We start from the raw sequence: 24,168 nt of genomic DNA on the forward strand, positions 1-24,168 counted from the left end.
CATTTTAACGTTTTACTGTGTGAAATCATGATTTGTAATTTTGTGTTACAGTGTTCATAGAGGGGGCACACAGCTGCTATAATGGCGTTACTTGGCGGTTAATGTGCTAAAATGATGTCACGTATCATCATCACCATGACAACCAGCGTCTCCAGCCTTTCAATGTCACGTGATCCTGATCGATAAAGTCTCCAAACAAGACTGTTTAATTACGTTGATTATCTTGCTTGATAATTAATTGGTTAATTCCAGTTGTCTTGGAAAACTTTAAACTTTAAACGCAAGATTAATGATCTGACAAAGGATGCAGTTGATTAACTTGTAAATAAAAATGTGTCTCTGTCTTATCAGCTGACTGGCACCTGGGAGGCTTCTTCACAATAATAAACTGATTAAAAAAAAAAAGTATAAGTAAAATATGTTAAATATTATATGTTCAGGGTGATTTGTGCCTTTAATAACTAACAAAAGTTGCATTAGTCGACTGTAGGGTATTGTGGCTTCTATTTTGTAATATGAAAATACTTGTTGCTACCCTGCAGTGTCATTATGTCAGACAGCAACACTATAGCCTACAAGAATAATATGGGTTTGAAGGTTTTGGGGGGAAAAAAGCCACCTTAATATGACGGTAACATAGCTTTAACTACTGAAGTACTGTATGCTTTTTTTCATGAGTAATTGATTACATTTTTCAAGTAACTTGCCCAAAAACTTACATCTACATTGAGAAGCATAGCTCGAGTGTCTGTAGCTGAAGTCGGACTCTGCGCCTTCATAATTAGACGTACGTTGGTGAGATTTAAATTGAACAGATATTAAAAAAAAAAAATACAATTAGGCTGTACAATTTCGCATGTATGGATTTAGCCTGTGTGATTTAACCTATTAAAAATACAATAGGCCAAAATACATACTGACACAGCTGGAATGAAAAGCTAAATTTCCTGGTTGAGTAATTACAGTCATCAAGTACACTTATCATCACTGTGACTGCTGTCTCAAGACATCTGGTGAGGCCAATACATTGTTCCCCTGATCCATATCCGTCTTTCATCATTGATCTGGTTTGATGATTGATTAAACCATATCATTCAGTGATCCTTGGAAAAAACCCCACTAATAAACATAGATTTGCCTGATGAAAAAATTCATTGTTAAGATGTTTCAGGAAACATTTGGTCATTGTGTCTGCCCTCTTTGCACGATCCACTCCTCATCTCACCCAGATCATGAAAAGGATCATAGGGAGAAAACCTGCAGCTTAACAGACTAAACACATTTTGTCTGTGTAAAAGTTGCATGCAATCATCAACTGAAGATGATTGCCATGTAGAATGAATTTAAAATGACTCGCTTTCTAAACTCTATCCAATCACAACACTTTCCATATGCAGTTTTCCCCGAACTGAACTGAATTTGAAGCTGTGCTGTTTCACCTTTGTCCCTGGTGGATATTCCTTTCTTTCCTTTTTATTACCTCCTCTTTGTGTATCAACCGCTGTTGTTAGCACTCTCCACCACATTCATATTATCATTCAAATTCACACATTTCATAGCTAAATGCCTCAACGACACTTGCAATAAAGCATGTTCAAAGTTAATTCCTTGGGTTAAACCAAAACAATCAAAAACATTTCATCTTATAAGCATTACAATTTTTTTTTTTAAAAGTACCAAAATGGTTAAGCAACATGAGAGAGACTGATTTTAATAATATGGCATAATAAACAGAGGCGCATTCATGTCTTCAATCACATAGGCACTGCAGTTTGTGTACAATACAGTACATAGAACTCGATCATAAATTACAAGCCATACCAAAAATAAATGGACACCAAGGAGGCTAGAGGACCTGGGAAATAAGATGGTAGCCATTGATTTCGGTGTCACATCAGAATTTCCAGCAGGCCACAACCCTGTCCATGGATACTGAATTATGATCAATCCAGCCCTGTGATGCTTTTACTTCGCTCTGCATATTTAAATGAATATAAAGACAAAAAGGTAAATGCACGACTTCTGAGCAACAAGGACTTAAATCCATGTTGCGTCTAAAACAGGTTTATCCATTTTCTGTCAAACAGCTGAGAGATGAGTCTTTTTGGTCAGCGGAGGAGCTCCTATGTGTCTGCGTCAATCCTGTGAGCTGTGCAGTGGAAACAAGAACAAAGAAGTCAGAAATAACGCTGCAGGCAGTTAATATAGCTCGGTGGATTTTAGGAGACTTCCTCTGAGTGGAGATAAAATATTCTAAGATACGTTGCGTCAAACACATCTACAAAGGCTTAGGGTTCAAGTAAATTCCCCCTGCTGTCAGTAGCATCTGAAACAGGGGCAGGTTAGACAGTTCAAGAGAGTATATGATCTGCCAAAAACCTGCACTGAAGTATCTAAATGGGGGCAAAACTGTGACACAACCCCCATACGTTAGTCACTGTGCTGTATATTACATGGGACTTACATTGCTTTGGTATCCTGAGTGGTTCTGTGTCTCCTGACAGGACTTGATGCATGACTCCGCGGAACTGATACAGCACCTTCAGGCTCTTCTCCTCCCCCACACAGGGGTCGTAGAAGCCAGGGAGTCCTGACTGGAAAGACAACATAAGGTCACGCACCAGCAGCAGGCTGAATCATGATACAGCAAGTTGAGGACATCAGTTTGTAGCACCAGTATGTGTACTATATATAAATGCTTTAGGTATCAGGAAAATACATTATACTGTATCAATAACATTACAGCTGAAAAATTTAAAGGCTTTGAATACATTCTGTGTGTTTGGAAATCTTGCACTGGATGACTGGACTTACCTTTGTGGCCTCAGTGAGGATGAGTTTAGAGTCTTTCACCAGACACTGCAGTGGCACGGTCACGTCAATGACCTTTGCCCTCTCGTGTTTTCTACTGTTGTCCGTCACAAACTTGCCGTACCAGGCGTTGAGGATGATGAGACCTGGTTGAATGAAGCAGCATCAAGGATAGTGTGAATCAATTGGATATTTAATGTGTTATTTTAATGGCTTTCAAAATGCACGGCCTGCTTATTTTGAGTTACTTAGTTAGAGTGGATTTCAGAACTCCAAGGATGACACACAAACTAGACGCAGAGTTTTGGATGAATTTATATTAAAAGTCAAACACAAATCCCCACTTTCACTATAGAACAATTTGAATCTCGCGTGTCAGGAATTTCAGACACATATTTAATAACAGAACCAGTGTCATTTCTGAGAATTTTTTGTTAAAATTATTTTGCAAGTACATAACAAAAAGACCAATTCATTTTAATTGCAAGCTGCAGGAACAATACAGTAACCATTTCATAGAATGTAGTCCATTGAATAAAGAAGAGCAGCTGTGTGTCTGTCATTTTACACACACACACACACACACACACACACACACACACACACACACAGCTATTAACTGTTACTTTACAAGTGCAAAGTCTAGAGGACCTCTGATGATACTAAAATCAAAGCAACCTCGACAGTGACAGGTGTCACAAGCCAATTATCACTTGCCAAACTCCCCCAGGTGAAAATTATACTGTCTGCCGAGGGCTTTTTGTTAGTGTAATTATCAAAAGCAAACTAAAAAGCACCAATTATCACTAGTCAAAATGGAAGCTGGAGGGTCATTACAAAATCCACTGAACTCTATTTCCTTTATTAAAAAATGTAACCCTGCACCCACATCTCCACAATCTCACATCAGATACTATCAGTGCCCACAAAGTAAGTATCCTAATACTACAAAGGACAGACCCACACGCTAGTCTTGCCTTTGCCAGGTGTACAGTCACTTTAGATTTCAGTTACCTGCTCTAGAAGTTCCCTAAAATCATGTATCTGCTGTAGTTTGGATTTTTTGGGATGTGTAAACTGGTAATTCATACAGCAACAGCAGTGAGATGTTTGCTAGCAGACTAGTCTTGTTTCATACAGAGAAAACAGGCACTGTATCTCAGAAATTACACTTTGGAGTGAGCACCCTTCCACCAGACATCAACACATTTCACCTAAAATGTATGAGAAACAGTTCAGAATGCAAGAGAATCAAATAGCTTCACAACATACTTAAAAAAAACATTATTCCCAGGATAAACTCATCCCTGAAATATTACTGATCTTACCCATTCTGGACTCCTCAGCTTCAATAATCCTGCGTACAGACTCCTGCATGAGCAAGACCTTTAGAGATGAAAATGGCACACAGAGGAAGAGAAGGAGACAGACAAAAACAATGAGATTTCTCATCATATGGATTATACTAATGAATTTCACTAAGACTTTGCATCTTATCTAATCCCATTTTAGCCCTTTCATCTGACTGGTGTGTAATTTTCCTGACAGTCACCCACAATACCTGCATTGCTTATCTAACACTGAACCACAACGTGGGATAGGTACCACAGCTACATGTAAGCCTGTAAAATACTAACAGCAGCCTCCGCCTCCTGTTTCTTCTTGGCTATATTAGAGGCCGAGCTCTCCCGCTGCTTCTCCAGGTCTCTGTTGAGTTAGAAGACAAATGGAGAAATAAAATGAGCTCATAAAACCTGGCCATAATAATACATGTGGTGCTTCTTCCAATAACACTTCTTGCATGAAACAACCAAATTAAAGTGAGGGTTTCTTACTCTTCCTTCTGGGCCCGCACGTAGGGCCGAATAATAAGCTGCTGGATGGCGAGGTAGAAAACCAGTGGTCCAACTGTGGCGTAAAATACAGCACTGGGCAGGAGTTGGTCAGTCAGGTGAATAGGGAAGAAATACGTCTGGCTGGCCCTGTTTAGCCTGTAGATAGAGAGTTGGTTTCATTATTTACATCTGAATGGCCACTAACTGGCTGCTAAATTGGTTACTCCATGTAATATTTGGGGGAATGTCTGTCTGAAAATGGCAGAATAGCTATATGCTTTCTGCTGTTAGACAGGACAGTGAGTGTGTGCTGATTGTTCCTCAGATGTTATAGAACTTGTGTGATGTGTTCCTTTGACTGTTTTCTATGAGTATCCAAAATAAGAAGAGGTATAGTATAAATAGCTTTTAGAATCATATCCCCAGAACTAACTCGCATCTCAATGGGTCCAATCCTGTGCCTACATCCTCAAAGATACACCCCCAGCGCAGGCACAAGTTGTAGAAAATTCATTTGACCGGCTGACATGATGTCACGTCTTAATTCTTACGGGTGCCATGGCAACAGTGCTGTGAGGGAAACCCTCTGAAACCTACACTAATCGGGAAACTGGAGCAAAGAGCTGTACTTACTTGATCTTGAGGGAGACACCTTGGGGCACTCCCACGCTGATGGTGGCCCCCAGGACACTGTGTCGACTGATCTTCCTCTCAGCACCGTACTCTACCACAGTCCCAAAGAAACCTGATCTGTAACATAAAGACAAAGTCACTTCCTGTCTACATGCAATCAAATTTTACTTGAATTTGAGCTGTCAGTTCTTGCACAAAAACTACTAACAATGCATACTTAAATGGATATAAATTTGAGTTGCTGTACAAACAGACTGACACTAAACAAATCTTTTTTATGACCTACAACAGCGGTCTTAATATGAATTTATGATCATACTTTACTGAGCCCTTAATCTTCGTCTGGTCCTCATCCTGGAACTTGTACTGGTAGCTCATCATCACAAAAGTGTGAGGAATGCCAAGCTGCAGAGATGAAAAGTAAATGATCATTTGGTCACAACCGTGACAAGCAACTGTTGATTTAACGGTGTCTTGGCTAAAGTGAAATACAACTGTTGGCTGCTAACCTGCATTGCGAAGGTGAAATGGCTGCTCTTGGTGTCCCTGACTATGCTGGTGTTCATAGACGACTGGATCCCCCAGCGCCACTGCAGATAGCCCATAGTGTTTCTGTCTAGGTGACGGGCCAGCACTGTGGTAACCCCAGGACGCACGCCTCGAGATGAAAACTGGAGCCCACACTGAGCGGTCACAAAGCTGAGGCGAAAGAAAAAAAAGAATTGAATAGTTCATGTTGTAGTAAAAAAAAACAAACAAACAGATTCTTGATTTCTTTTCTCTTGCATTTCAACACATACAATCTAGGCGTCAAGTTTCGGAATATCTTCATTCCAAAGAGAGGTCCATGGGTGTCTCCAGCACCAAGCTCCACCTGTGCACACAGAGACAAGTTAACGTTTCACATCTTAAAATATCACTGCATGTTGTACCACGCAGGCAGACAAGGTGTTATGTGACAAACAGAGGCAGAGAAAGAAAGTGTGCCATTTATAGTATACATCACAAAATGAGTATGTGCGTGGTGCCCAGTGAGAGTGCAGCATACCTCCCCCCACCCCTTGGCAGAGGTGACTCTTCTCAAGGCCAAGTTAATGGTGCCACCTCCATTTCCATTGTGGGTTGACAAGGAGCCAGACAAAATGGCTGTGTCTTTTGTGGTAAGAGGAGCCTGCAGTAGAACACATCAAACGAGTCCTTTGATAAGAATTAGTTACAAAATATCACATATCCAATTGTGGCTACAAATCTTTTAATCCAAAACATATCGTTGTAAATGCACACTTAAAAACTCATGTTGAATCTGGAGCAACCCATTACCTCTATGGATTGTGATATGTGCATCTTGTTGATTTCCACATGTGGGACTCCCCCTCCAACCACATCCTCATAGTCCTCCTCATACCGGTCGAAGAGGTCCGTGGCATCGACACCCACACTAATCGTTCCCTGCAAAAGACAGGTTCAGGAATTAATACTGTCTTAATTAATGATGTATAAAATATGCAAGTTTCCTACTGACTCTATACGTTACAGTCTGTTCAATGTGAGGCTTGTTATCTTCCCCTGAACATACCTTTGGGTTGGTCCTTTGCTGAAGCCTTCTCTCCTCTCGCTCTTTCTGAAGACGCTCGTACTCTTCTCGAATCTCTGCAGGGGTTCTTTTTCTTTCCACCACCTGGAGTAAGAAGATATGATTTGACTGCAAAGCAAACTGTGGATTGGCTGCTTCACAGGTTGCAGAGTTACAGCAGAAGAAATTTCGCCAGAATTTCATGCTCCCGTATGTTCTGCCTGCGCAAATATTTAATAGTGTCATATTTTGTATTGTCAAGCATTGATGGTTTTAGTAAATACAGATGAAGCAAAACAAGAACTATTTGTACTGTACTACTACTACAGTATGGTTGATACTTGATTAACTGTGTATTAAGTAACTGTGTAAGTTATTCTCAAGTCAAGACCCTAAAGGGTGAACAATACTGAGAACAAATTCTTTGCACGTTACAGATGCCATTTCATTTCCACAATGGGACATTTCTGAAAGCATATCAAGTGTAAAATTTGGATCAAATATGTTATACTAGCTTACAATCGATGGTCAAACATGGTCCAAAGTCACATGGTCAAAATATAAATCTAGCTGAAAACTGAATTTCAGCCAAACTTCCAAGATGTGTCTAACTCAAACATATACTGATTTGTTAAAGTTGACAAACCTAAACAAATGTCTCATCCTAACTATACCTGCGCTCCAAAGTAAACTAAGATAGCATTTCCTTGTTTCTTTAAATCTTGGTTCTACTGAAAAGCAGCCATGCAGATGCAAAACACACTACCCTGACCCCTCTGACGAAATTGCTAATGCAAACCGAATTTTTCAAATAGATTTGTTTTTGTCGCATGACATTTGGCCATGTTTGCACTTGGCTAGCATTACATATATGACATTTATGGTGGATTCAAAATACCGTATATTAAAAATGTATGAGGTAAGCCTGACAATCGTGGTTGTGAGATTCAGAACTCAAATCTTCCGCCTGTATTGTGCGTTGGGTGCGACATTGTCTGTTTTGGGCTGAATAACTTGTGCACTGTCAATCAACACAACAGTAATTATTTCTAACTGCATGTGGTGTTTTGTTTAGGAATTATTGGCCATCACAGTCACTAATGGACTTACCTCCCATCCTTCAACATCAAGTCCTCGCTTGCCATAGATATCATAGATAGCTCGTGCCTGTGGGTCACTAAGCACTAGAAAGACATTTATAAACACTTAATGATATTAAGCATTAGAATAGTTTCTTTATGTTTCTAAATACTGTAATGTAGACCACAACATATTCAAGTCAGACATGATGTGATAAAAGCATTTCTTACCTTCATAAGCTTCATGTACAAGGTTAAAAAGCTGTTCAGCTTGGTGCTTTAGTTCAGGGTCCCGGTGTTTGTCTGGGTGATATAGCATGCATAATCGCCTGTATGCCGCCTTCAGCTCCTCCTGTGTTGCCTGAAGCACAACATTGAAATTGAGAAAATGTGAAAGAGACGACTTGCGGGGAAACTTTTTCAACAACATACAAAACACACAGCATGATGTTGCTACAGCTGAACTGCTCTACTACCAACTTAATTCACTGATCATCCAAAACCTTTTTAAAACTTCACAAAGTTTTCCAACCCTGTTAAAATGTTGTGCAGGGTTTGGATGACATGTGACAAAACAGTCTGAACAGAAACTTGCTGCTGTTGCTTCAGATTATAATTAGCGATAGACTACAGTGCACAAGGTATTGCTCCAATCACCACAGTTAAGAATGCAAATTCACGTTCATGTAGTCTAGTCTAGACAAGTTTCATTTTGAAATCACTAACATTTTGTGTTTTACGGCATAACATACAATGGGATGGGTTATTCTTGAATTAAAATCTGACATGTAAATATTTTTCCTATATTTTACCCGCCCATGCTCACCCATATGGAAATAAGAAAATTATAAGAACATTTAAATTTTTGCATACCAAGTCGCTCTGGAGAACAGCATGTTCCTGTGCAACAAGTTCATTTCGTTTTCTAAAATGTCATTTGCGAGTCAACATAATGCCCTCTGCTTTACAAATTAACGTATCAAGACCGAAAGCGTCTGATCACCAGACATTAGTGTAATCTGATCAACTGTAAATTGCTTCGTGATCAAGACCTGAAATAAAGTTTTAGCATTAGCTACTTAGCACTGTCCACAGTCCATGAGATCAATATGGAAACTGAAAATAAGGGAAATACGTTTCTTATCAGCTCACAGATTACCACAGTAACACAGGATTCTCCATCTTATTTCCTCAGCTGACAACTCCTGTTGGTAAAGTCGTAACCCCACAACCTGTTGTATGTCTTGTAAAGTAAGTTATCCAGCCGAGGAGTCACAGCACAGAAATCAATGTCGAGGGTCACAAGCTAGCTACCTAGCTAACATAACATGTGTTTATACGAGTAACCGTTAAATACCCGCCGGGGGAAGGTTATAGAATGACAGCCACATGCACCCGCACAAACATCTATTCAGATCACAACGGCATATTGTACCTCTCTTCTGACATTTAGCAGGGAATAATAATCATCATTTAGGATCTCATCATCGTCCAAGGAAGACGCCATGTTTACACCCGGTCATCTCTTCTTCGTGGCATTTACGTCGTTCAAAGATTTCTCTGCGCACTCTGTCGCCCCCTTGTGTCACGGATGAATGACAACACAGCAACCGTGTTCACAGGCTTGTTCGTGTTGTCTTGTACGTGAGCGTCATTCTTCATGCTTCATTTTGAAGTTTAAAATGTACAGTTATTCATCGTTATTGACGATCTTATGGGGAATGTTGAGGAAATACGCTTATGCGTCCTTATGAATGGCATTTTGGAGCCAAATTAAATGAATTAAATTCCTAAGATGTTTAATTTATTATTATTATTATTATTTTGCAAAAACACTATAGCTAGGTAACTTAACTTACTATTTAGAAAAACACTCACTTGAATATAGTGTTAAATTCTCGGTGCAATGAAATGTATACTGAAGATAGGTAGCCTACATGTATACCTAATTCTAAAGGGATGTTGTCTGCATCCTATCCACCTAGGAACAATTAAGGAAAGGGCTGAGAAAATTCCTTCACTACATTAGGTCTTTCATTAGTTCATTATTACTTTCTTTGCAATAACAACAAGCCGTTGACCGTACAAGGCGCAGGAACAGCAGTCAGCAGAGGAGCTGTCCTTTCAGCACCGCCACCTCAAACTATACACTGCATTTCAGCACCAGCCTGTTAATATAGGATGAAGGCTGTCCTTAAGTGCTGTAGTTGACGTGAGTGCCAAAAGCAAAGACTGTTAAGCACAACGATCTGTAATTAGATTGCCTGTAGTCATTTAGTTTAGCCATACTATTGTCAAGCGTATGTAACTGCGCCATAATGATGGAAGCTGAAAACCTTGACAGCCCAGTAGACGGAATTAAAGTAACTGTGTTGGCAGTGGTCTTCAAATCTGTGCGTCACATTGACCCCCCCAGTACCTCACAAAACTGTTCAGATGGACTCCACCACCAGCCCCTAATGGGTGCATAAGAGGCTGGATCTACGTCTCCTAGAAATCCCCGCAGCTTTCAGTATCATGCTGCAACTATTTGAAATCAGTCAGGGAACAAACGAGTCCGCAGACTTTCAAATGTAAACTGACATCTGGACACTTGATTGATGGACTGTGCGGACTGTTACTACTGTTTGATATGCCTCAAATGTTTCATTGTTTGTTTTTAACAGGCTATATGTACCCGGGACTCACCGTCACATATACTGAGTAGCTTAAATATAGTAAAATTAAAATAAAACCAAAATGACCTTTTTTCTGTCCCCTTTTGTCACTTACATGAAAGAGGTAAGACTTCAATTACCAGTGTACATCAGCAGACGTATCTCTGGAGATATGTTTAAAATGTATGAATGAAGGCCATTAAACAGTTTAGCCGATAATTGAAGACTATTTTTTGTCACTCAGGAATGACATTGTTCACTCAGTGTTAAACAACTTTAGTGGGACAAGACAAACATGTAATCTAATTAGTTTTATCCGTTTTCTAATTAAGGATAAAATATGTAGCCTCACCTACTGAGCATTAAACTTCTTTATTTTTAATATAATAACACGTCACCATATTTTAACAAAAAGCGTCATGCCAGACCTGCAGCGCCTCTGAGCTGTTTTAAATTCACTGTAAAAAAAAAACCAAAACCCAAAAAAAAACAAAAACACGGCTGGTGGTGTCAAGGTGAGGGGAGATGTGTTTTTCATCCCGGAGCCTCTCTGTCAGTCACCGCCTCACAGCCAATGGTAAGTTCGCCTCGGTCGGACCGACTCGCCGCTTGCTCCTCCAGTCCCTCCTCGTGCTGTCCTCGCCGTGCACGCGCGTGGTACCCACGGTCGTGAGGAGGAGGAGGATGTTGCGCGTGAAGGGGAAATGGCTGCCGAAAACAAGCCGGAAGGTAAGAGAAATATAATGGGATTAATTTACTAGTAGCCTATGACCGCTGTGTGATTTTAGAACAGTTGTAACTCTGTGCGGAGATGACACACTCGTGAGGACAAGTGGAGAAATTTTCGGTAGAAAACGGCTCCGCTATTTTCCTCCGAATAGGCAGCTAAAACGTGGAGACATCACCTAGCCAGCTAATATTAGCTTGCATTCTAGCCAGCTACTATTCCCATCGTAGCCCACATTTAAAGCTCGCCACGGGGACAAATATTCAGTGTGGTGAAAGTACCGCGTTTACCTTTTATTTTGCTTCGGATTCCTGTCAAATGACGAGCAATTCAAGTTGTTAACAACAAGGCTAAGTTAATGACAACATGTCATTGGCATCGACTAACTTCTTCCCTTATTACCCAGCTTTAAAAAGCGGCGTGGTTGTGTTAGTTTATCTGTCAATACGGCTCTCTGCCGCGACCGCTATTTGCAGCTTGTTTGGAAGGCACTGTAATATTCATTTAGACATCTCTTTTAAAATGTATTAGTCTAGTTTATTTTTTATTTTTTTCCGTCTTGGAGAGGGTCGTTCAGTTCCCCCTCGAAGCGCGACAATTTTCATTGGCATTCAGCGAGCAGTGTTTGCGAGTCAGAAGTGATGTATTTTTTAAACGAGCGATTTTTCTGTTTTCCAAATGCCAATTATACTACTTGGCCTATATTTGGATTGAGACACGGGCATCAAAACGTTGTAATACCCGCTCCGCTTGCAATGCCCTATCGCACTTGAAATGAAATGCCATCACACCAGAGGAAACAGGGAGGATGGAGAGTAGGATTTCCAGCAGCCTGCCCATTACACTACTTTACACATAGGACAAAATTATGACTTTTTTCCCCCCCTTCAGCTTATTTCATACGGCTCACTAACTTAAAATGAAATGCACTAGACTCACTTATTTCCTGTTTAGTGGGATATTTTACCGCAAAACAGATGCATAAGAGGTCTGTTCTCACTCAGATAGGCACATGGAACCTTTGGGTGAGTAATTAAAACAACGCCTATATGAAAATATTGATAAGTTGTAATACATCATTTCTACAGGGATTCGTTTTTTCTACCCAGATGGCAGCTTTTTACTGTTAAGAGTATTCAAACCAGACTGGAATGAGTTACGCATTTACAATCTCTGCAAGGATGACATTCTCAGATGATAAAAAACATAAAGCAACTCAAAAAATGTATCTTATAGAACCTCCTGGAAACTACTTGAGCATGTTAACCTTATGTGCATGTATGAGTAAACGTTCCTGTGTATGTTGATTTGTTTGTTATGGTCTCAGTTATGTCATACGTGTGCATGTCTAACTTAACTTTAGTTTTTTGATGAGCAGAATTGGATATAATGATAAGTAATTAATACAGTATGTTCTTATCCCCCCCCCCCCCCCCTCCATTTTATTATATGTATTGATTTATATTGATCCTTTGGGTGGAGCAAAAGAGTCATCCTAGACTTTGAAAATGGCTGCATAATTTGAGAGAGAGAAAAAAAGACTTGTACATAAATCGTTAGGTCCAGCTGTTTCTGAGCTGTTCATAACGTGTTGTTGCAGGCGTCGAAATTGAATAGACCTCTGTCGGAGTTTGGTGTCAGTAACCTCAAACACAAATTATTTTTGATGTAGAATTACTTTAATGTTTCAAATGAGTGTAAACAAATGTCCATGTGAGGGGAAAAGATAAAAGGCTGTGAATTCAGTTGTTTGGATGTCAGTGTGCCAACCACTATTCGGAGTCCCACCAGGGGGTGGTATTGAGCTACAGAAGCACACTTATTATATGAGGGATCTGTCTGTGGCTATGACAAAAAATGAAGACATCTGGTTTTATGATAGTAATGACTTCACTGTGGTGTATAGTCCTAATGTATTCATCTACATAGCTGAACTTAACAAACAGGCTCCAGTTGTTAGTCTCGATGCCTCTCCAACACCAGGAGCTCTCACTGAGAAACCCTGACTTGAAAGTCCCATTGCTGAGCAGGTTAAGTTATTTTCAGTGTTCCTGTGAGGCCGGTCAGTGGAAAAAGGAGGAGGAGGAGCGAGGGGAGCATAGAGAGAGAGAGAGAGAAAGTGCTTCATACCTTCATATAAGTGTGATGTCGTCTCATGCAAACCTGGCTCTTAAAGCCTTTACATTGAGCTGTCATCCTGAATCGTTACTCCTTCATCCAGGTTTTCTTACATTTGGCTGTTCATTAATGGAGAACATGCTTTTTCAATGTACATCACTATTACAGTTTTTACATGACACGTCCCTGGATGTCGGGTAGCCACTGAGAGAGCTGAACAGCGTTTCCTTAACCTTTTGTCCTTGTGGTATGCGGGCAGCGCTGATCTCTCTTAGTTGTTTGGCAGGTCTTATGATGGCCCATAATAACTGAGGGTTACATCTTGTGTTAAACCCAGGGGCCATGGCCCAGTCTCACTCAGTGGTGTAATGTTCACATCCTGGGGTATTTCTCTCCAGCCTAACTGATTGTCAGGGCCCTTGGGGGTATTTTTTTTTCTTCACACTCATAAAAAGCACTGTGGGTCTGTTTCTTTAAGTACAAGGCCTGGAGGGCACTGAAAAGACAGGCTTGATATGTCTAACACTGAGACTGCTCCGGATAAAACTACAGCCAATGGTCTTATGAATCTACCAGAGCAGATAGTCATAAAAATATTTCTGCACAAGAGCCAAATTTGAGAAATATAACAAGCACTTTTGTAAACACAAGCTTCAATACTAACAGTTTTGTGATGTCAGGATTCGCCAGAAAAGAAAACACAGTGTTGAATTTAAGTCTTGATACTTTTTAATCCTCTGAAGGTTTTTTGTAGACCCAGCACAACAGTGTATCAAATTTACATTCATTTAAAATTAGATAAAAGTCCAAGGATGAAGGGATAGTTTACTGACACATAAAACTCACACAGGTGTGTTAACTAAACTACATCAATCTAAGGGTAATGCAGTCTGAACTTTGGTGGCAACAGAAACAAAGGTTGCCTTCCAAAACGTAGTGAATTAGGCCTGTAGCCTCGGCTGTGCAGGACATAATACTTCTCTTTTATTTTCAAGCGGGTGCAGTTTAAAAAGTTTCATGATGTTATCATTTCACTCAAAGTTCAGGGTGAAGCGGCAGCAAAACATCAAGTAAGCACGCAGTCAGCCATTAACTTACAAAAGTGCTTGTGCAGCAATGGTATAAATATTTCTCCGCTGTTTTGTAAAGAAGGATGAATTTAACCTCCTTGTGATGTCGGACGACTTGCTCTACCAGTTTTGTGTTGAATCAGGCACTACATTTTTCCCCCCAGCCTTTTAATTGAATCAGTGAGGTGTGGATGGATGGGACCCAGGTCCGGTCTGTGGTTGCTGAGATGTATCATTCCTAATGCCTTCTTGTAATAGACCTTTACTGACTGCTTTGCACGGCCTCCACTGATTGATTGTATTGATTCATCCAGTTTACCACTGATACAATAGGGAGTGTTATTGACCCGTATCAAACCAGGCCAGAGCTACAGTGACCCTCATCCCAGACCGTTTTTTCTTATAGGTTCAAAAATATTCAGTCAGTGGAGAACTTCACTGTTTTAAATTACAATAGAATTCACTGTGATTTGTTATCATTGTTATTATTATTAGCATCATATTTTGCCCAACAGCTCCTGTGTGTTTTAAATGTATTTCAATATACTGTCTGGCTGGGGTGATATTGCTTGCATGGGGAGTTATCACAGGCTGGAAGAATGCTTCTTTTCCTCGATTTTCTCTACTTTTCTCTTTGCCTCCTGAAGGACTGAAGAAAGTTCGTAATCCGGATCGAATGTACAGATCAGCAGTGTGTTATGCTGGCCATGGTCCACCTAAGAGTATCAGTGATGACACAGAGACGAACAGTAAGAGTCAGTTATTAATACTGCATTGCTGCTCCAAGAGGCCACTAGCTGGCCAATCTATTATTCATTCATTGATTCATTTATTTACGTCTTGATTTCATCCGTCCCCATGCCCCCTCCTTCTTTTATTCTCCTCCAACACAACACCTCCTCCGGCTGCTCTGTTGATTGAAGTGTCTGCTTTACGGGATCACGCTGTCAATAGCTGAAGTGTTGTCGTTAACTAAGAGTGATTGTTTCAGGTTGAGGCCAGGGGATCAGGACCTGAGCAGACCCTCAGAGAGAAAGCTTACATTTTGAACCATCAATTACGGCCTTGTACCTGCCTTTTCTCTGCTGTTCTTAAACCTGCAGTTGATGAGACTTTGAAATCTTGCTAAATCAAATTGTGTTTGACAAAAATAGTTATGCATTGCTGAAAACATTTTTTGCATCATATGATATTTTTTTCACCCCTTCAAATGGATTAATCTTTGCCTTTGCCTCCCTCTCATTACATTTGTGCTCTATGAGAACTGTAGACTAGGGGCAAAGAACAAAGACAGCACAACATCATAGCTGAGGTTTTTATGTCTGGTAAAAACCAGCTTCTGTGGGAATTGCTTCAGTGCACTTACAAGTCTGTGTACAAATGCTATTTTCTGTCACAACCCAAAAAAAAGGAAAAAGAAAAAAAACAGTCAGAAATATAGGCCAAAGTCTTGATTTTATTTGTGGGTGATTTTACTTTCATTCCTGTTTAGAAAATGTGTCTGAATTTTAGCCTCTGTCTTACCCATTGAAAAAAACTGTCCCCTGTAAAGCAGATTGTTTCTCATCAGAAAGGAGCCCCATCATTGTTAATAAATACACCAGTCTCTTCACTGCTGGAAGACTCTGTTGATCTAGACTAGAGACTGGGTAATTAAGTGTGCTCATGTATTGTCATTTCTAAATAGAGAGTCTGAAATCACCCCCAACCCCTTGTTAGACTCCTCACTCGATATCTGTCACTGGGAGAGCTCCACTGCACCAAATCTTTTTGGTATTTTTTAAAAAGAGAATGTTTTGAGAGATTTAATGGCAGGGGACAGCTTGTGCAGATCTATGAAACAGAGATGCAGGCTGTAAAAGGGACATTGTTGATAGACTTTTGTGTTACCCCCTCATGTGTGACAGCTGTGACTGACAATACGTTTTGCCAGTCTTGCTATTTCCCCTCATGTTATTGCGTGGTATTACAGTATCCTGTACCCATGTCAGACACCCTGTTTAATGCGTTCAGCCTGGAGGTTTTTCTGCCTCACCAGGACACTCTGTAGCAGAATACAGCCGCTCAAACAGGCAGGTAAACCATTGATCTGAGTAATCGTCTGAGTAATTGTGGGAGTAGTTATGACACAGAAAGAAGGGCTTTGTTTGTGTGCATGTGAAAGCAAAAGGGAGAAAGTGAAAGCGAACAAGAGCAAGAGGGAGTGAGAGAGAGAGAGAGAGAGAGAGAGAGAGAGACCTCACCTCTGCTCTCCTTGAGATGGGATTTTTATGGATGGGTGAGCTTCGTGAGGGCTGAGAACACATAAAGAGTCATTTTCAGTTTGTTGCGGGCAGTTAACCGTGTGTGCATGTTTGTTGAACTTCCAGTAATAGGCCCAGGCTTTTTTTTTTTCAGCTGTTTGACTTTTTGACAGTCTTCCCTTATTACACTATATTACACTAAACTATTATAACCACATGGAGCCATAGTGCGTGCAGGGTGTAGCCACTGAGGGAATGTAAACAATGAAGTCTGCCACCCTGCACATGTTGCATATTGAGTGGTCATACCACAACGGCATGAGGAATCTTGTCCAGTGATTTTTAGACATTTTTTTATCCGTCCCACTGGGAGGAAAAAAAAACAATGTAATGTTCTGTTGTAGTTTTGTTGTAACATAGCAAAGCCATAGTGAAGTTCAGTAAGACTTTTTTCCGCTTGTGGGTGGTTAGTAATTTCGCTGTATGTAAGAGTGTTATCGAACAGGCTATAGGCCAAATGATAAAGATAATTGGTTTCCCAGTCCTACACTAACACATGGCTATTTTAAGTCTACATACTCCTCTCCATGTTCCCATCAAGTCCCTAACCCTGGACTATGGGCCAATCATTGCTATTACTGCCAGGGAAATTTGACACTGCTTATACCGTCCTGTGTTTAAGTAAAGCTCAGCTGAGACTCTCCCACAAGTAGCAGGCTATGGACTTCAGTCTAATCAAGTGCTCTGTTCGCTAGTGGCCAAGTACCACCAGTCCTCTACAATATGAAATAAATGATATAGATATTCACGGCTTGTGCAAATTAAATAGTATTTTGTGACGTTTCAAGCATCTTGAAATTATTCATATTATATGTTAATTATAATCCATTTTGGACTATCATGTAAAAAAGAAACATGACAAAATGTAATATCTTTCACAGAGCAGGGAAAAGGGATTTTTCATACGTTTTAAACTATATTAAGTCAATTACATTTTAGAGGTTAAAAAAAAGTGAGCCTGGAACTGGAAGTCATGATGTTTGGCCGCAGATGATTAGTGACGTTAGCAAGAATTTGGGGGTTTAGCTAAATGACAGGAATATAAATCCTAATATGAAGGCCGGAGGCTGAATATCTCATTACTGTAAATATCATCGCAACAGCCTCCTGCAGGATAAACCCCCTCTTCACCTTTACTCCTTCTTACTCCCAGATTGATCGCTTTTAATTGACAGCATGTCATCAGTTGACCACTGCACCTTGGCTGTCTGAGTTCATCACCGCTTCACATTTGACCACATTCTTTTTTTTTTTTTTTGTCTAGATTTTTTTTTTCATCTGTCAACATCTTTTAAATGCTTTCACCATGTTAACCTGTCACTACAACTTTGCCTTTGGTTTGAGCTTCCACTGGACTGGTTTGACATCTTGCCTCGCGTAGATCTGGTCATTATACTTTGTGCATGTCACATCCCACACACTCCAGTTCAAGATTGTTTCAAGTTTAGATATTTTTTTTATATATTTCTCGTCATGTCTATGCATTACCCTAATTATATTTTCACATCCCTTTTAGGAAAACTGCATGCTGTAGAAACTGTGTCTTTCAAATCCCCTGCTAGAGATGCAAGTACAATGATTTAAATAATAAGTGATGTTATACTGTGTCTGTCCCTCTCACTGTGACTGCATGAGTGTATGAGTGTTATTCTGTCCTTATAATGCAGGGATTAAGTGATCAAAATATCTGTTGCCTCTTCAAAAATAAGCTTTTGGAACAAACATCATTGTTAGTTGCAGGGGGTGTAACAGATGAGGGTGCATCACCAGGTGAAACAACACAGCTTATTTTCTCAGTGTCGTCAAATAAACTGAGTTCCCTTCAGTTGAAATTTAGTCACCATAGTGACCAAAGTGATGCACTTGTGACCATTATTAGGGCAGAAGTTTGATGCAAGACTCTGCATCATAGCAAGCCGTCCTTTGCATGTTGAGATTTGCTATTTAACTTGTGTTATCTATATACGGTCTCATTCCCTGCCATTGATAACTTATTGCTTGGCTACAGTTTATGTGCAGATGAAGGAATTTATTTTAGTTTGGGGTATCTTGAAATTTCTCACCCTAGTTGATGAAATGCGTCTGAGCTCTCATTTGGCTAACAGGGCTAATTTTGGAGCTAAACACTTAGGGGCATTTTTGATCCAGCCCAGTGGATGGCTGTCATCCAATGTAATGATAACAGACATTGCCATAGGCCTAATTCAGTTCAACAGTGCTTCTTACTGGACAGAGATGAGAGTCAAATGTTTATCCACTGGACTGTTTGTTCTTCTGTTATTCACCCCCTTCGTGTTGCAGGTGTAGCTACAAACTGTTACACCGGTCTTCACATCCTTAAGCCATATTAGCCACTGAGCTGTTGTGGAAAATGTTTGCGTTCAAACTGTTACTTTGGATATGCACCGCCAGCAGCGATTTGTTGAATGATCTATAGCCAAAACATTAGCTTGCAATTTCTCCACAATGTGGGCACAGATTAAAAAGAAAAACTGTCACTCCCAGAGCGCTCTGAGACAGAGACGGAAGAGAGAGGGTTTTGCGTTCAGGGCTTGGATATTGATTAAAGATTTGTTTTTGTCAGCCTTTCCAGTCTCATGACCCTCGCTCTCGTCTCTAGGGTGGGGCCGGAGCAAGCTAGCATGACAGATACCCTTAAATTTGGCCCAAGTGTTTGCTTAGCAGCCAGGATCAGTGATAATCCAAACATCAACACATAGAAATATATATCTGTATACCCGTTCGACAGAGGGTGATGTGAATTATGGAGGTGCATGTGCAGGCTCCCTCTGTTCAGCACACAAATGGCCAGTGATGGCAACATGAAAGCTGCAGACCTGTAGCCTGTGTGTTGAACAGATCTCCTCTCCCTGTTTAGCCTTTTGTATGTGAACTCGCTCATCAAGACCTAGAATGTAATTGGCTCCAGCGTGCCAGCTCAGCTCAGCACATCCTCTCATGTAACAAGCTCTGGTATCAGCCTGTCTTGCACTTTAGTGTTTTACAACCAAATAGTAGTTTTCTGTGTATCCCTTTCTTGGCTAATGTACAAGCAGTCATTAAGCCTCCTGCTTAGACTCCAAAATAAATATTAAAGCTTACAGGGGAGACCACAGGAAATGCAAAGAAGTGCAGTTCCTTTCAGGTTTTTATCAGCTTCTGGTTAACAAAAAAAAGCTAGATTTACATTTTCAAAGCCAAATTTATGTGGGAAATTTGTTGTTTATGCACTGATCAAATCAGACAATTTGATTAGGAAGAGCTTGTCTATATTCTGTAAACCTATTCCAAATCTGGCATCCAAGCTATTCCCCTAGGGGCTGTTTTCAGCTGATGCACAAAGTACAATATATGTGGATTTCCATGCCACAGTGGACAGATCTTTAATTAGTAAGCAATACTTTGTTGGAACGCTTACAGTTCCTCCTTCACATCTGTGGAAATGCCCGGTGGAAGGAACAGTAGACATACAGCAGCTGAAATATTATTAGTGTAGATAAATAGCAGCTGAAAGAACAAAAGCGTAATGCTGTGGAAAAGAAACCTCAGCACTCAACAACAGTTATGTGGAATTCACCTTTGTGTGTTTTGAGATCCTCGTAAGAAACGTTCTTGTGTAAAAACAAGGCCCCTCTCAAGTTAGACAAGGACTCCCAGATTAGAGAAGGCCGACGCTGAACATCTGAAAAGTAAGAGCCACATCTAAAACCCATGGTTTATTTAACAGCACAAAGCACAGTGCTCTGTTTGAAACATGACAGTAGTTAGCCTGTTCTTCAAAGAAATACAGTCATCCATATCTGAGATAGATAAAACCTTGAACACAGTGGCCCTCTGTATAATCTGATTTTAATATATATATGCTGTTAAAAGGCCTCTAGTGTATATGACCATGTGTATATGAGTGGACAGGCTGGACGGCTTCCTGGTTTGCCATCTTTACTTTTTTCCTGCACATAGTTTAGTGTTAATTTAGCAGTGACAATTAACATCCACACCAGCCTGTCTTGAATAAATAATGATTATGTCACAGCAAAAATATGTCAAATAAATGCAACACTAAGTGCTTTGTCCATTTCACTGGTGATGCTGCAAACACCAGAGCAGCATTTCAGTATAGTTGGATTAATTATGATATTGAAAAATTACAACACGTAGATATGTTGTTAAAATGCAGACATCTTAATACATATTTTATCAGTAGCTTAGATCAGTAGATATATACTGTGATTTATAGTGTAATATTAAATATTTGGTTGCAAATCCTTTGCACTCAGTGACCGTCTGAAATCCATGATCCATAGACATCAACAGACACTTGGCGTGTTCCCTGGTGATGCTCTGCCAGGCCTGTACTGCAGCCATATTCATTTCTTGCTTGTTTTGAGGCCCTATTGCTGTCAGTCTGGTCTCCAGCAAGTGAAACACATGCTCAGTTGGACTGAGGAGACGTGACTGACACAGTTTGGCCATAAAAACAACTTGGTTGCCTTGTCTGTATGTTTGGGATCATTGTCCTGCAGCACTGTCTTATAAAAGGGACACTAAGGATACAAAAGGCTGTGCATTCTACATTGTTGTTCACCCTAAATGTGAACACCATCACATACTGACAGTAAGAAGCACTTTAAGCCCATAGTCGCCAACGATAGCCGTGGCTGGAGCCATCATGATTTGGTTTTAACTCTACTAACTAAGAATTGGTGACCATATTTCACAGTTGGTCAGACAACGAATTAATAACACCTTTGGCTCAAAGGTCAAAGGTCACCGTGACCTCAAAATGACCTTGACCAACACGTTTTGGGCCATAACTCAAGAATTGATGCGGTAATTATGACAAAATCTCACACAGATGTGTAATGGGATACAGCTACAAAGTGATGACATTTCAAGGGTCAAAGGTCAACTTCACTGTGACATAATGATCTGGAAAAACGCTTTTGGCCATTGTTCGACACCATAACTCAGGAACAGAAAGGAGAGACTGTGACCATATTTCAACAACATAGAGCTTTGAATGCGAAATGCTCATGACTTTAATTGGCTTGCTAGCATTAGTGTATGCTGGTCAGGTGAAGAAATGCCTTTTGTAAAAGTTCTACTATCTTTATATCTTCATGTAAATATATATATTGCATAGTAAAACTTAATAATATAAAAGTACTGAACCAATTAAAAATGATGCTGTAGATTATAAAAGTTTTTTTTAAACATATGTTTAAAACAGGGATTTATCCAGTATGTAATTAATGGACATTATTCTTCTATGTAGCAACTGTCTGCTGTAAAAATAACATCTGAATATATATTGAGCTCTTATATAACAGAGTTGTGTCTTTTCACATTCAGTATGTTTACATGCACATCAGTAATCTGATCAATCCCCAGAAATCGGCGGTAACCTGATTTCAGAAGCATCCATGTAAGGTTAAGGGATTAAGCGGCACCCAGTTAACATCTTGTTAGTCCTGCAGGGTTTACATAGGTTGCTCTGTTTTGCTTGGGGGGGTTGCTAGCTGACAAATACAAGACTGGCATTTCAAAGCAAAATGAATGTTGCAGTTATGTCACCTTTTCATGTGTACAGCATACTGAACTGAGATGCGTTTTGCATAGCTCAGGGTCTACAGAGAGTTGTAGAGCCAACAATACTTTGCACAAATCATGTTGTGCAATGGCCGGTGTAATTATAAGGTTGTGAAATTATTAAAACCAAGTGAGGGATTTTATTGCATTTGTCAAGATCCTTTACGCTGTGTATTCTCATCCCATCCTAGTGTTTTAGCCTGCTGGCAGATTGAGCGGACATATCCTCCTACGTTAGATTTCTATCTCGACTCTCTCGGTGAGAAAATCCTCAACATACTTGAGACATATTCCAATACAGCTCTGTCTCGATGGTGTCATAGGAGGGTGTGCCAGAGGGCAGCACTGAATCCTGAATAATCTGTGCAGAGACAGATTTGCCATATGTATCTGCTGCTACTGCTGTCTGTCGGTTGCAAACAGCAAATCTTCAGAGCACATTTTGTAGGATGGGAGATGGCCAAGACTTTGTACTGACCCGTGCTGTATCCTAGTGTGGATCCAGTGTAATTTTCTATTTGTGAGAGGGCTTCAATATTGAAGGCCCTTGCTTTCTTGACGCTTTTAGTGAAAGATAACAAATATGTGCCACTGCATTAAAGCTAGACTACGGCTTCTTGCTTATTTTAAGTTAATGCTGGATGAAAATGCGTCTACACATAAAAACAACTTCCTTTTTTCTTCTGTACCTCTCTGATCATTCAGTTGCAGCGTGTTCTCCAGTTCTGACAGTGAAACTGCTCTGGAGGTACCTGGGAGCAGATGCTGTATGTGATTCTTAATTGGGCGAAGCAAATGATTACAGATACCTGTGCAGCTCATATAAAACAGAGTCTACATGCAGAATTATAGGTACAGATGGAAATGGCAAATACTACAGACCTACTCCTGCGTTCCTCTGGGAGTGATGATGTTCCACCCTACGCATTACACTCAGAGGCTTCAAGCGAGCTTTATCTCTGTGGACCTACTGTGTTCATTCCTATTGAATTTTCCATATGGCGGTTTCTGGGCAGTAGCACTCTGTTCTTGCTGTGATGTACAGCAAGCTACACACACTCTTGTTATATCCCCGTAATCAAGTGCACTATACTGGCTTATTTGCATTGGCTTTAAAGTGGTATTTTGCTTTGGTTGAACTTTTTCCTCTGTTTTCTCCTAGTCAACCACTGATATCAGCTACCCCAGGGACTAATAGTCAGCACTCATAGTCAGGCTTTTCTCTGTCTGTCCCTTTACTTGCCCATTTCTTCCCCAATATCCTAACCTACAGTTATATAAATGTGAAATAATGTTGTGTTCTATTTGTAATGTATTTTCAAGCTAAATTGCATTGCAAATAAGTGCAAACTGAATAATAGATTCATTTGCACATACTGGAAGATTACCTGGATTAACTAACTTTACATCCGAGATTTGCATTGTTAGTTTGTAAATGCATTAGACCTGTATATACAAAAGATTTGATACTCACAGTCTGTGTGAATAGGGACAGGAATAACCAAAACTTTAGTGGCAACTACAGAGACAAGTCAAGCTCATATTGCTGACTTGACACGATATGGTTGTTGAAATATTTCCTCAATGTCTTACATAAGTCTCTATCCACCCTTTGTAATGAACCATACACCTTTTCTACTCTGGCTTTTTAGACGTTGATGCACCTGATATTACTTTATTTTTGACTACTACTGTAGCTTTGTCTACAACTCTATTAAGGTTCATCTGTCATTTCACTATGATTGACAATCCCTGCTTGTTCACATTTAAACT

General features: G+C 40.1%; 2 protein-coding genes across 2 annotated transcripts in view; one reads left to right on the forward strand and one right to left on the reverse strand.

Moving 5' to 3' along the window:
* Window positions 1–1,695: 1,695 nt before the first annotated feature.
* Window positions 1,696–9,443, reverse strand: dnajc11a (DnaJ (Hsp40) homolog, subfamily C, member 11a). Its single transcript, XM_070910370.1, has 16 exons — window positions 9,367–9,443; window positions 8,163–8,292; window positions 7,963–8,036; window positions 6,856–6,957; window positions 6,600–6,728; window positions 6,328–6,450; window positions 6,080–6,153; window positions 5,789–5,978; window positions 5,599–5,684; window positions 5,280–5,396; window positions 4,647–4,802; window positions 4,449–4,518; window positions 4,140–4,197; window positions 2,815–2,957; window positions 2,465–2,594; window positions 1,696–2,149 (listed from the first exon to the last, which is right to left on the reverse strand). Exons 1-16 carry the CDS (start codon window positions 9,436–9,438, stop codon window positions 2,124–2,126), a joined length of 1,680 nt encoding a protein of 559 aa, XP_070766471.1. The 5' UTR covers window positions 9,439–9,443; the 3' UTR covers window positions 1,696–2,123.
* Window positions 9,444–11,292: 1,849 nt separating this feature from the next.
* camta1a (calmodulin binding transcription activator 1a) overlaps window positions 11,293–24,168 on the forward strand; it is a 265,794-nt gene continuing 252,918 nt past the window's right edge. Inside the window, exons 1-2 of the mRNA XM_070910084.1 lie at window positions 11,293–11,317; window positions 15,151–15,252. Coding sequence (XP_070766185.1) covers window positions 11,293–11,317; window positions 15,151–15,252 — 127 coding nt within the window. The remainder of the gene's footprint in view (window positions 11,318–15,150; window positions 15,253–24,168) is intronic.

Source organism: Enoplosus armatus, chromosome 8, assembly GCF_043641665.1.
Source record: "Enoplosus armatus isolate fEnoArm2 chromosome 8, fEnoArm2.hap1, whole genome shotgun sequence".
NCBI classification, from domain to species: domain Eukaryota; kingdom Metazoa; phylum Chordata; class Actinopteri; order Centrarchiformes; family Enoplosidae; genus Enoplosus; species Enoplosus armatus.

Excerpts from the sequence above, each read along its gene's own strand:
- dnajc11a (XM_070910370.1), bottom strand. The coding sequence starts at position 9,438 with ATGGCGTCTTCCTTGGACGATGATGAGATCCTAAATGATGATTATTAT. Across the intron at positions 6,451-6,599 it reads ACATATCACAATCCATAGAG|GCTCCTCTTACCACAAAAGA; the intron begins GTAATGGGTTGC and ends GTTCTACTGCAG. Across the intron at positions 6,154-6,327 it reads CTGCCAAGGGGTGGGGGGAG|GTGGAGCTTGGTGCTGGAGA; the intron begins GTATGCTGCACT and ends CTGTGTGCACAG.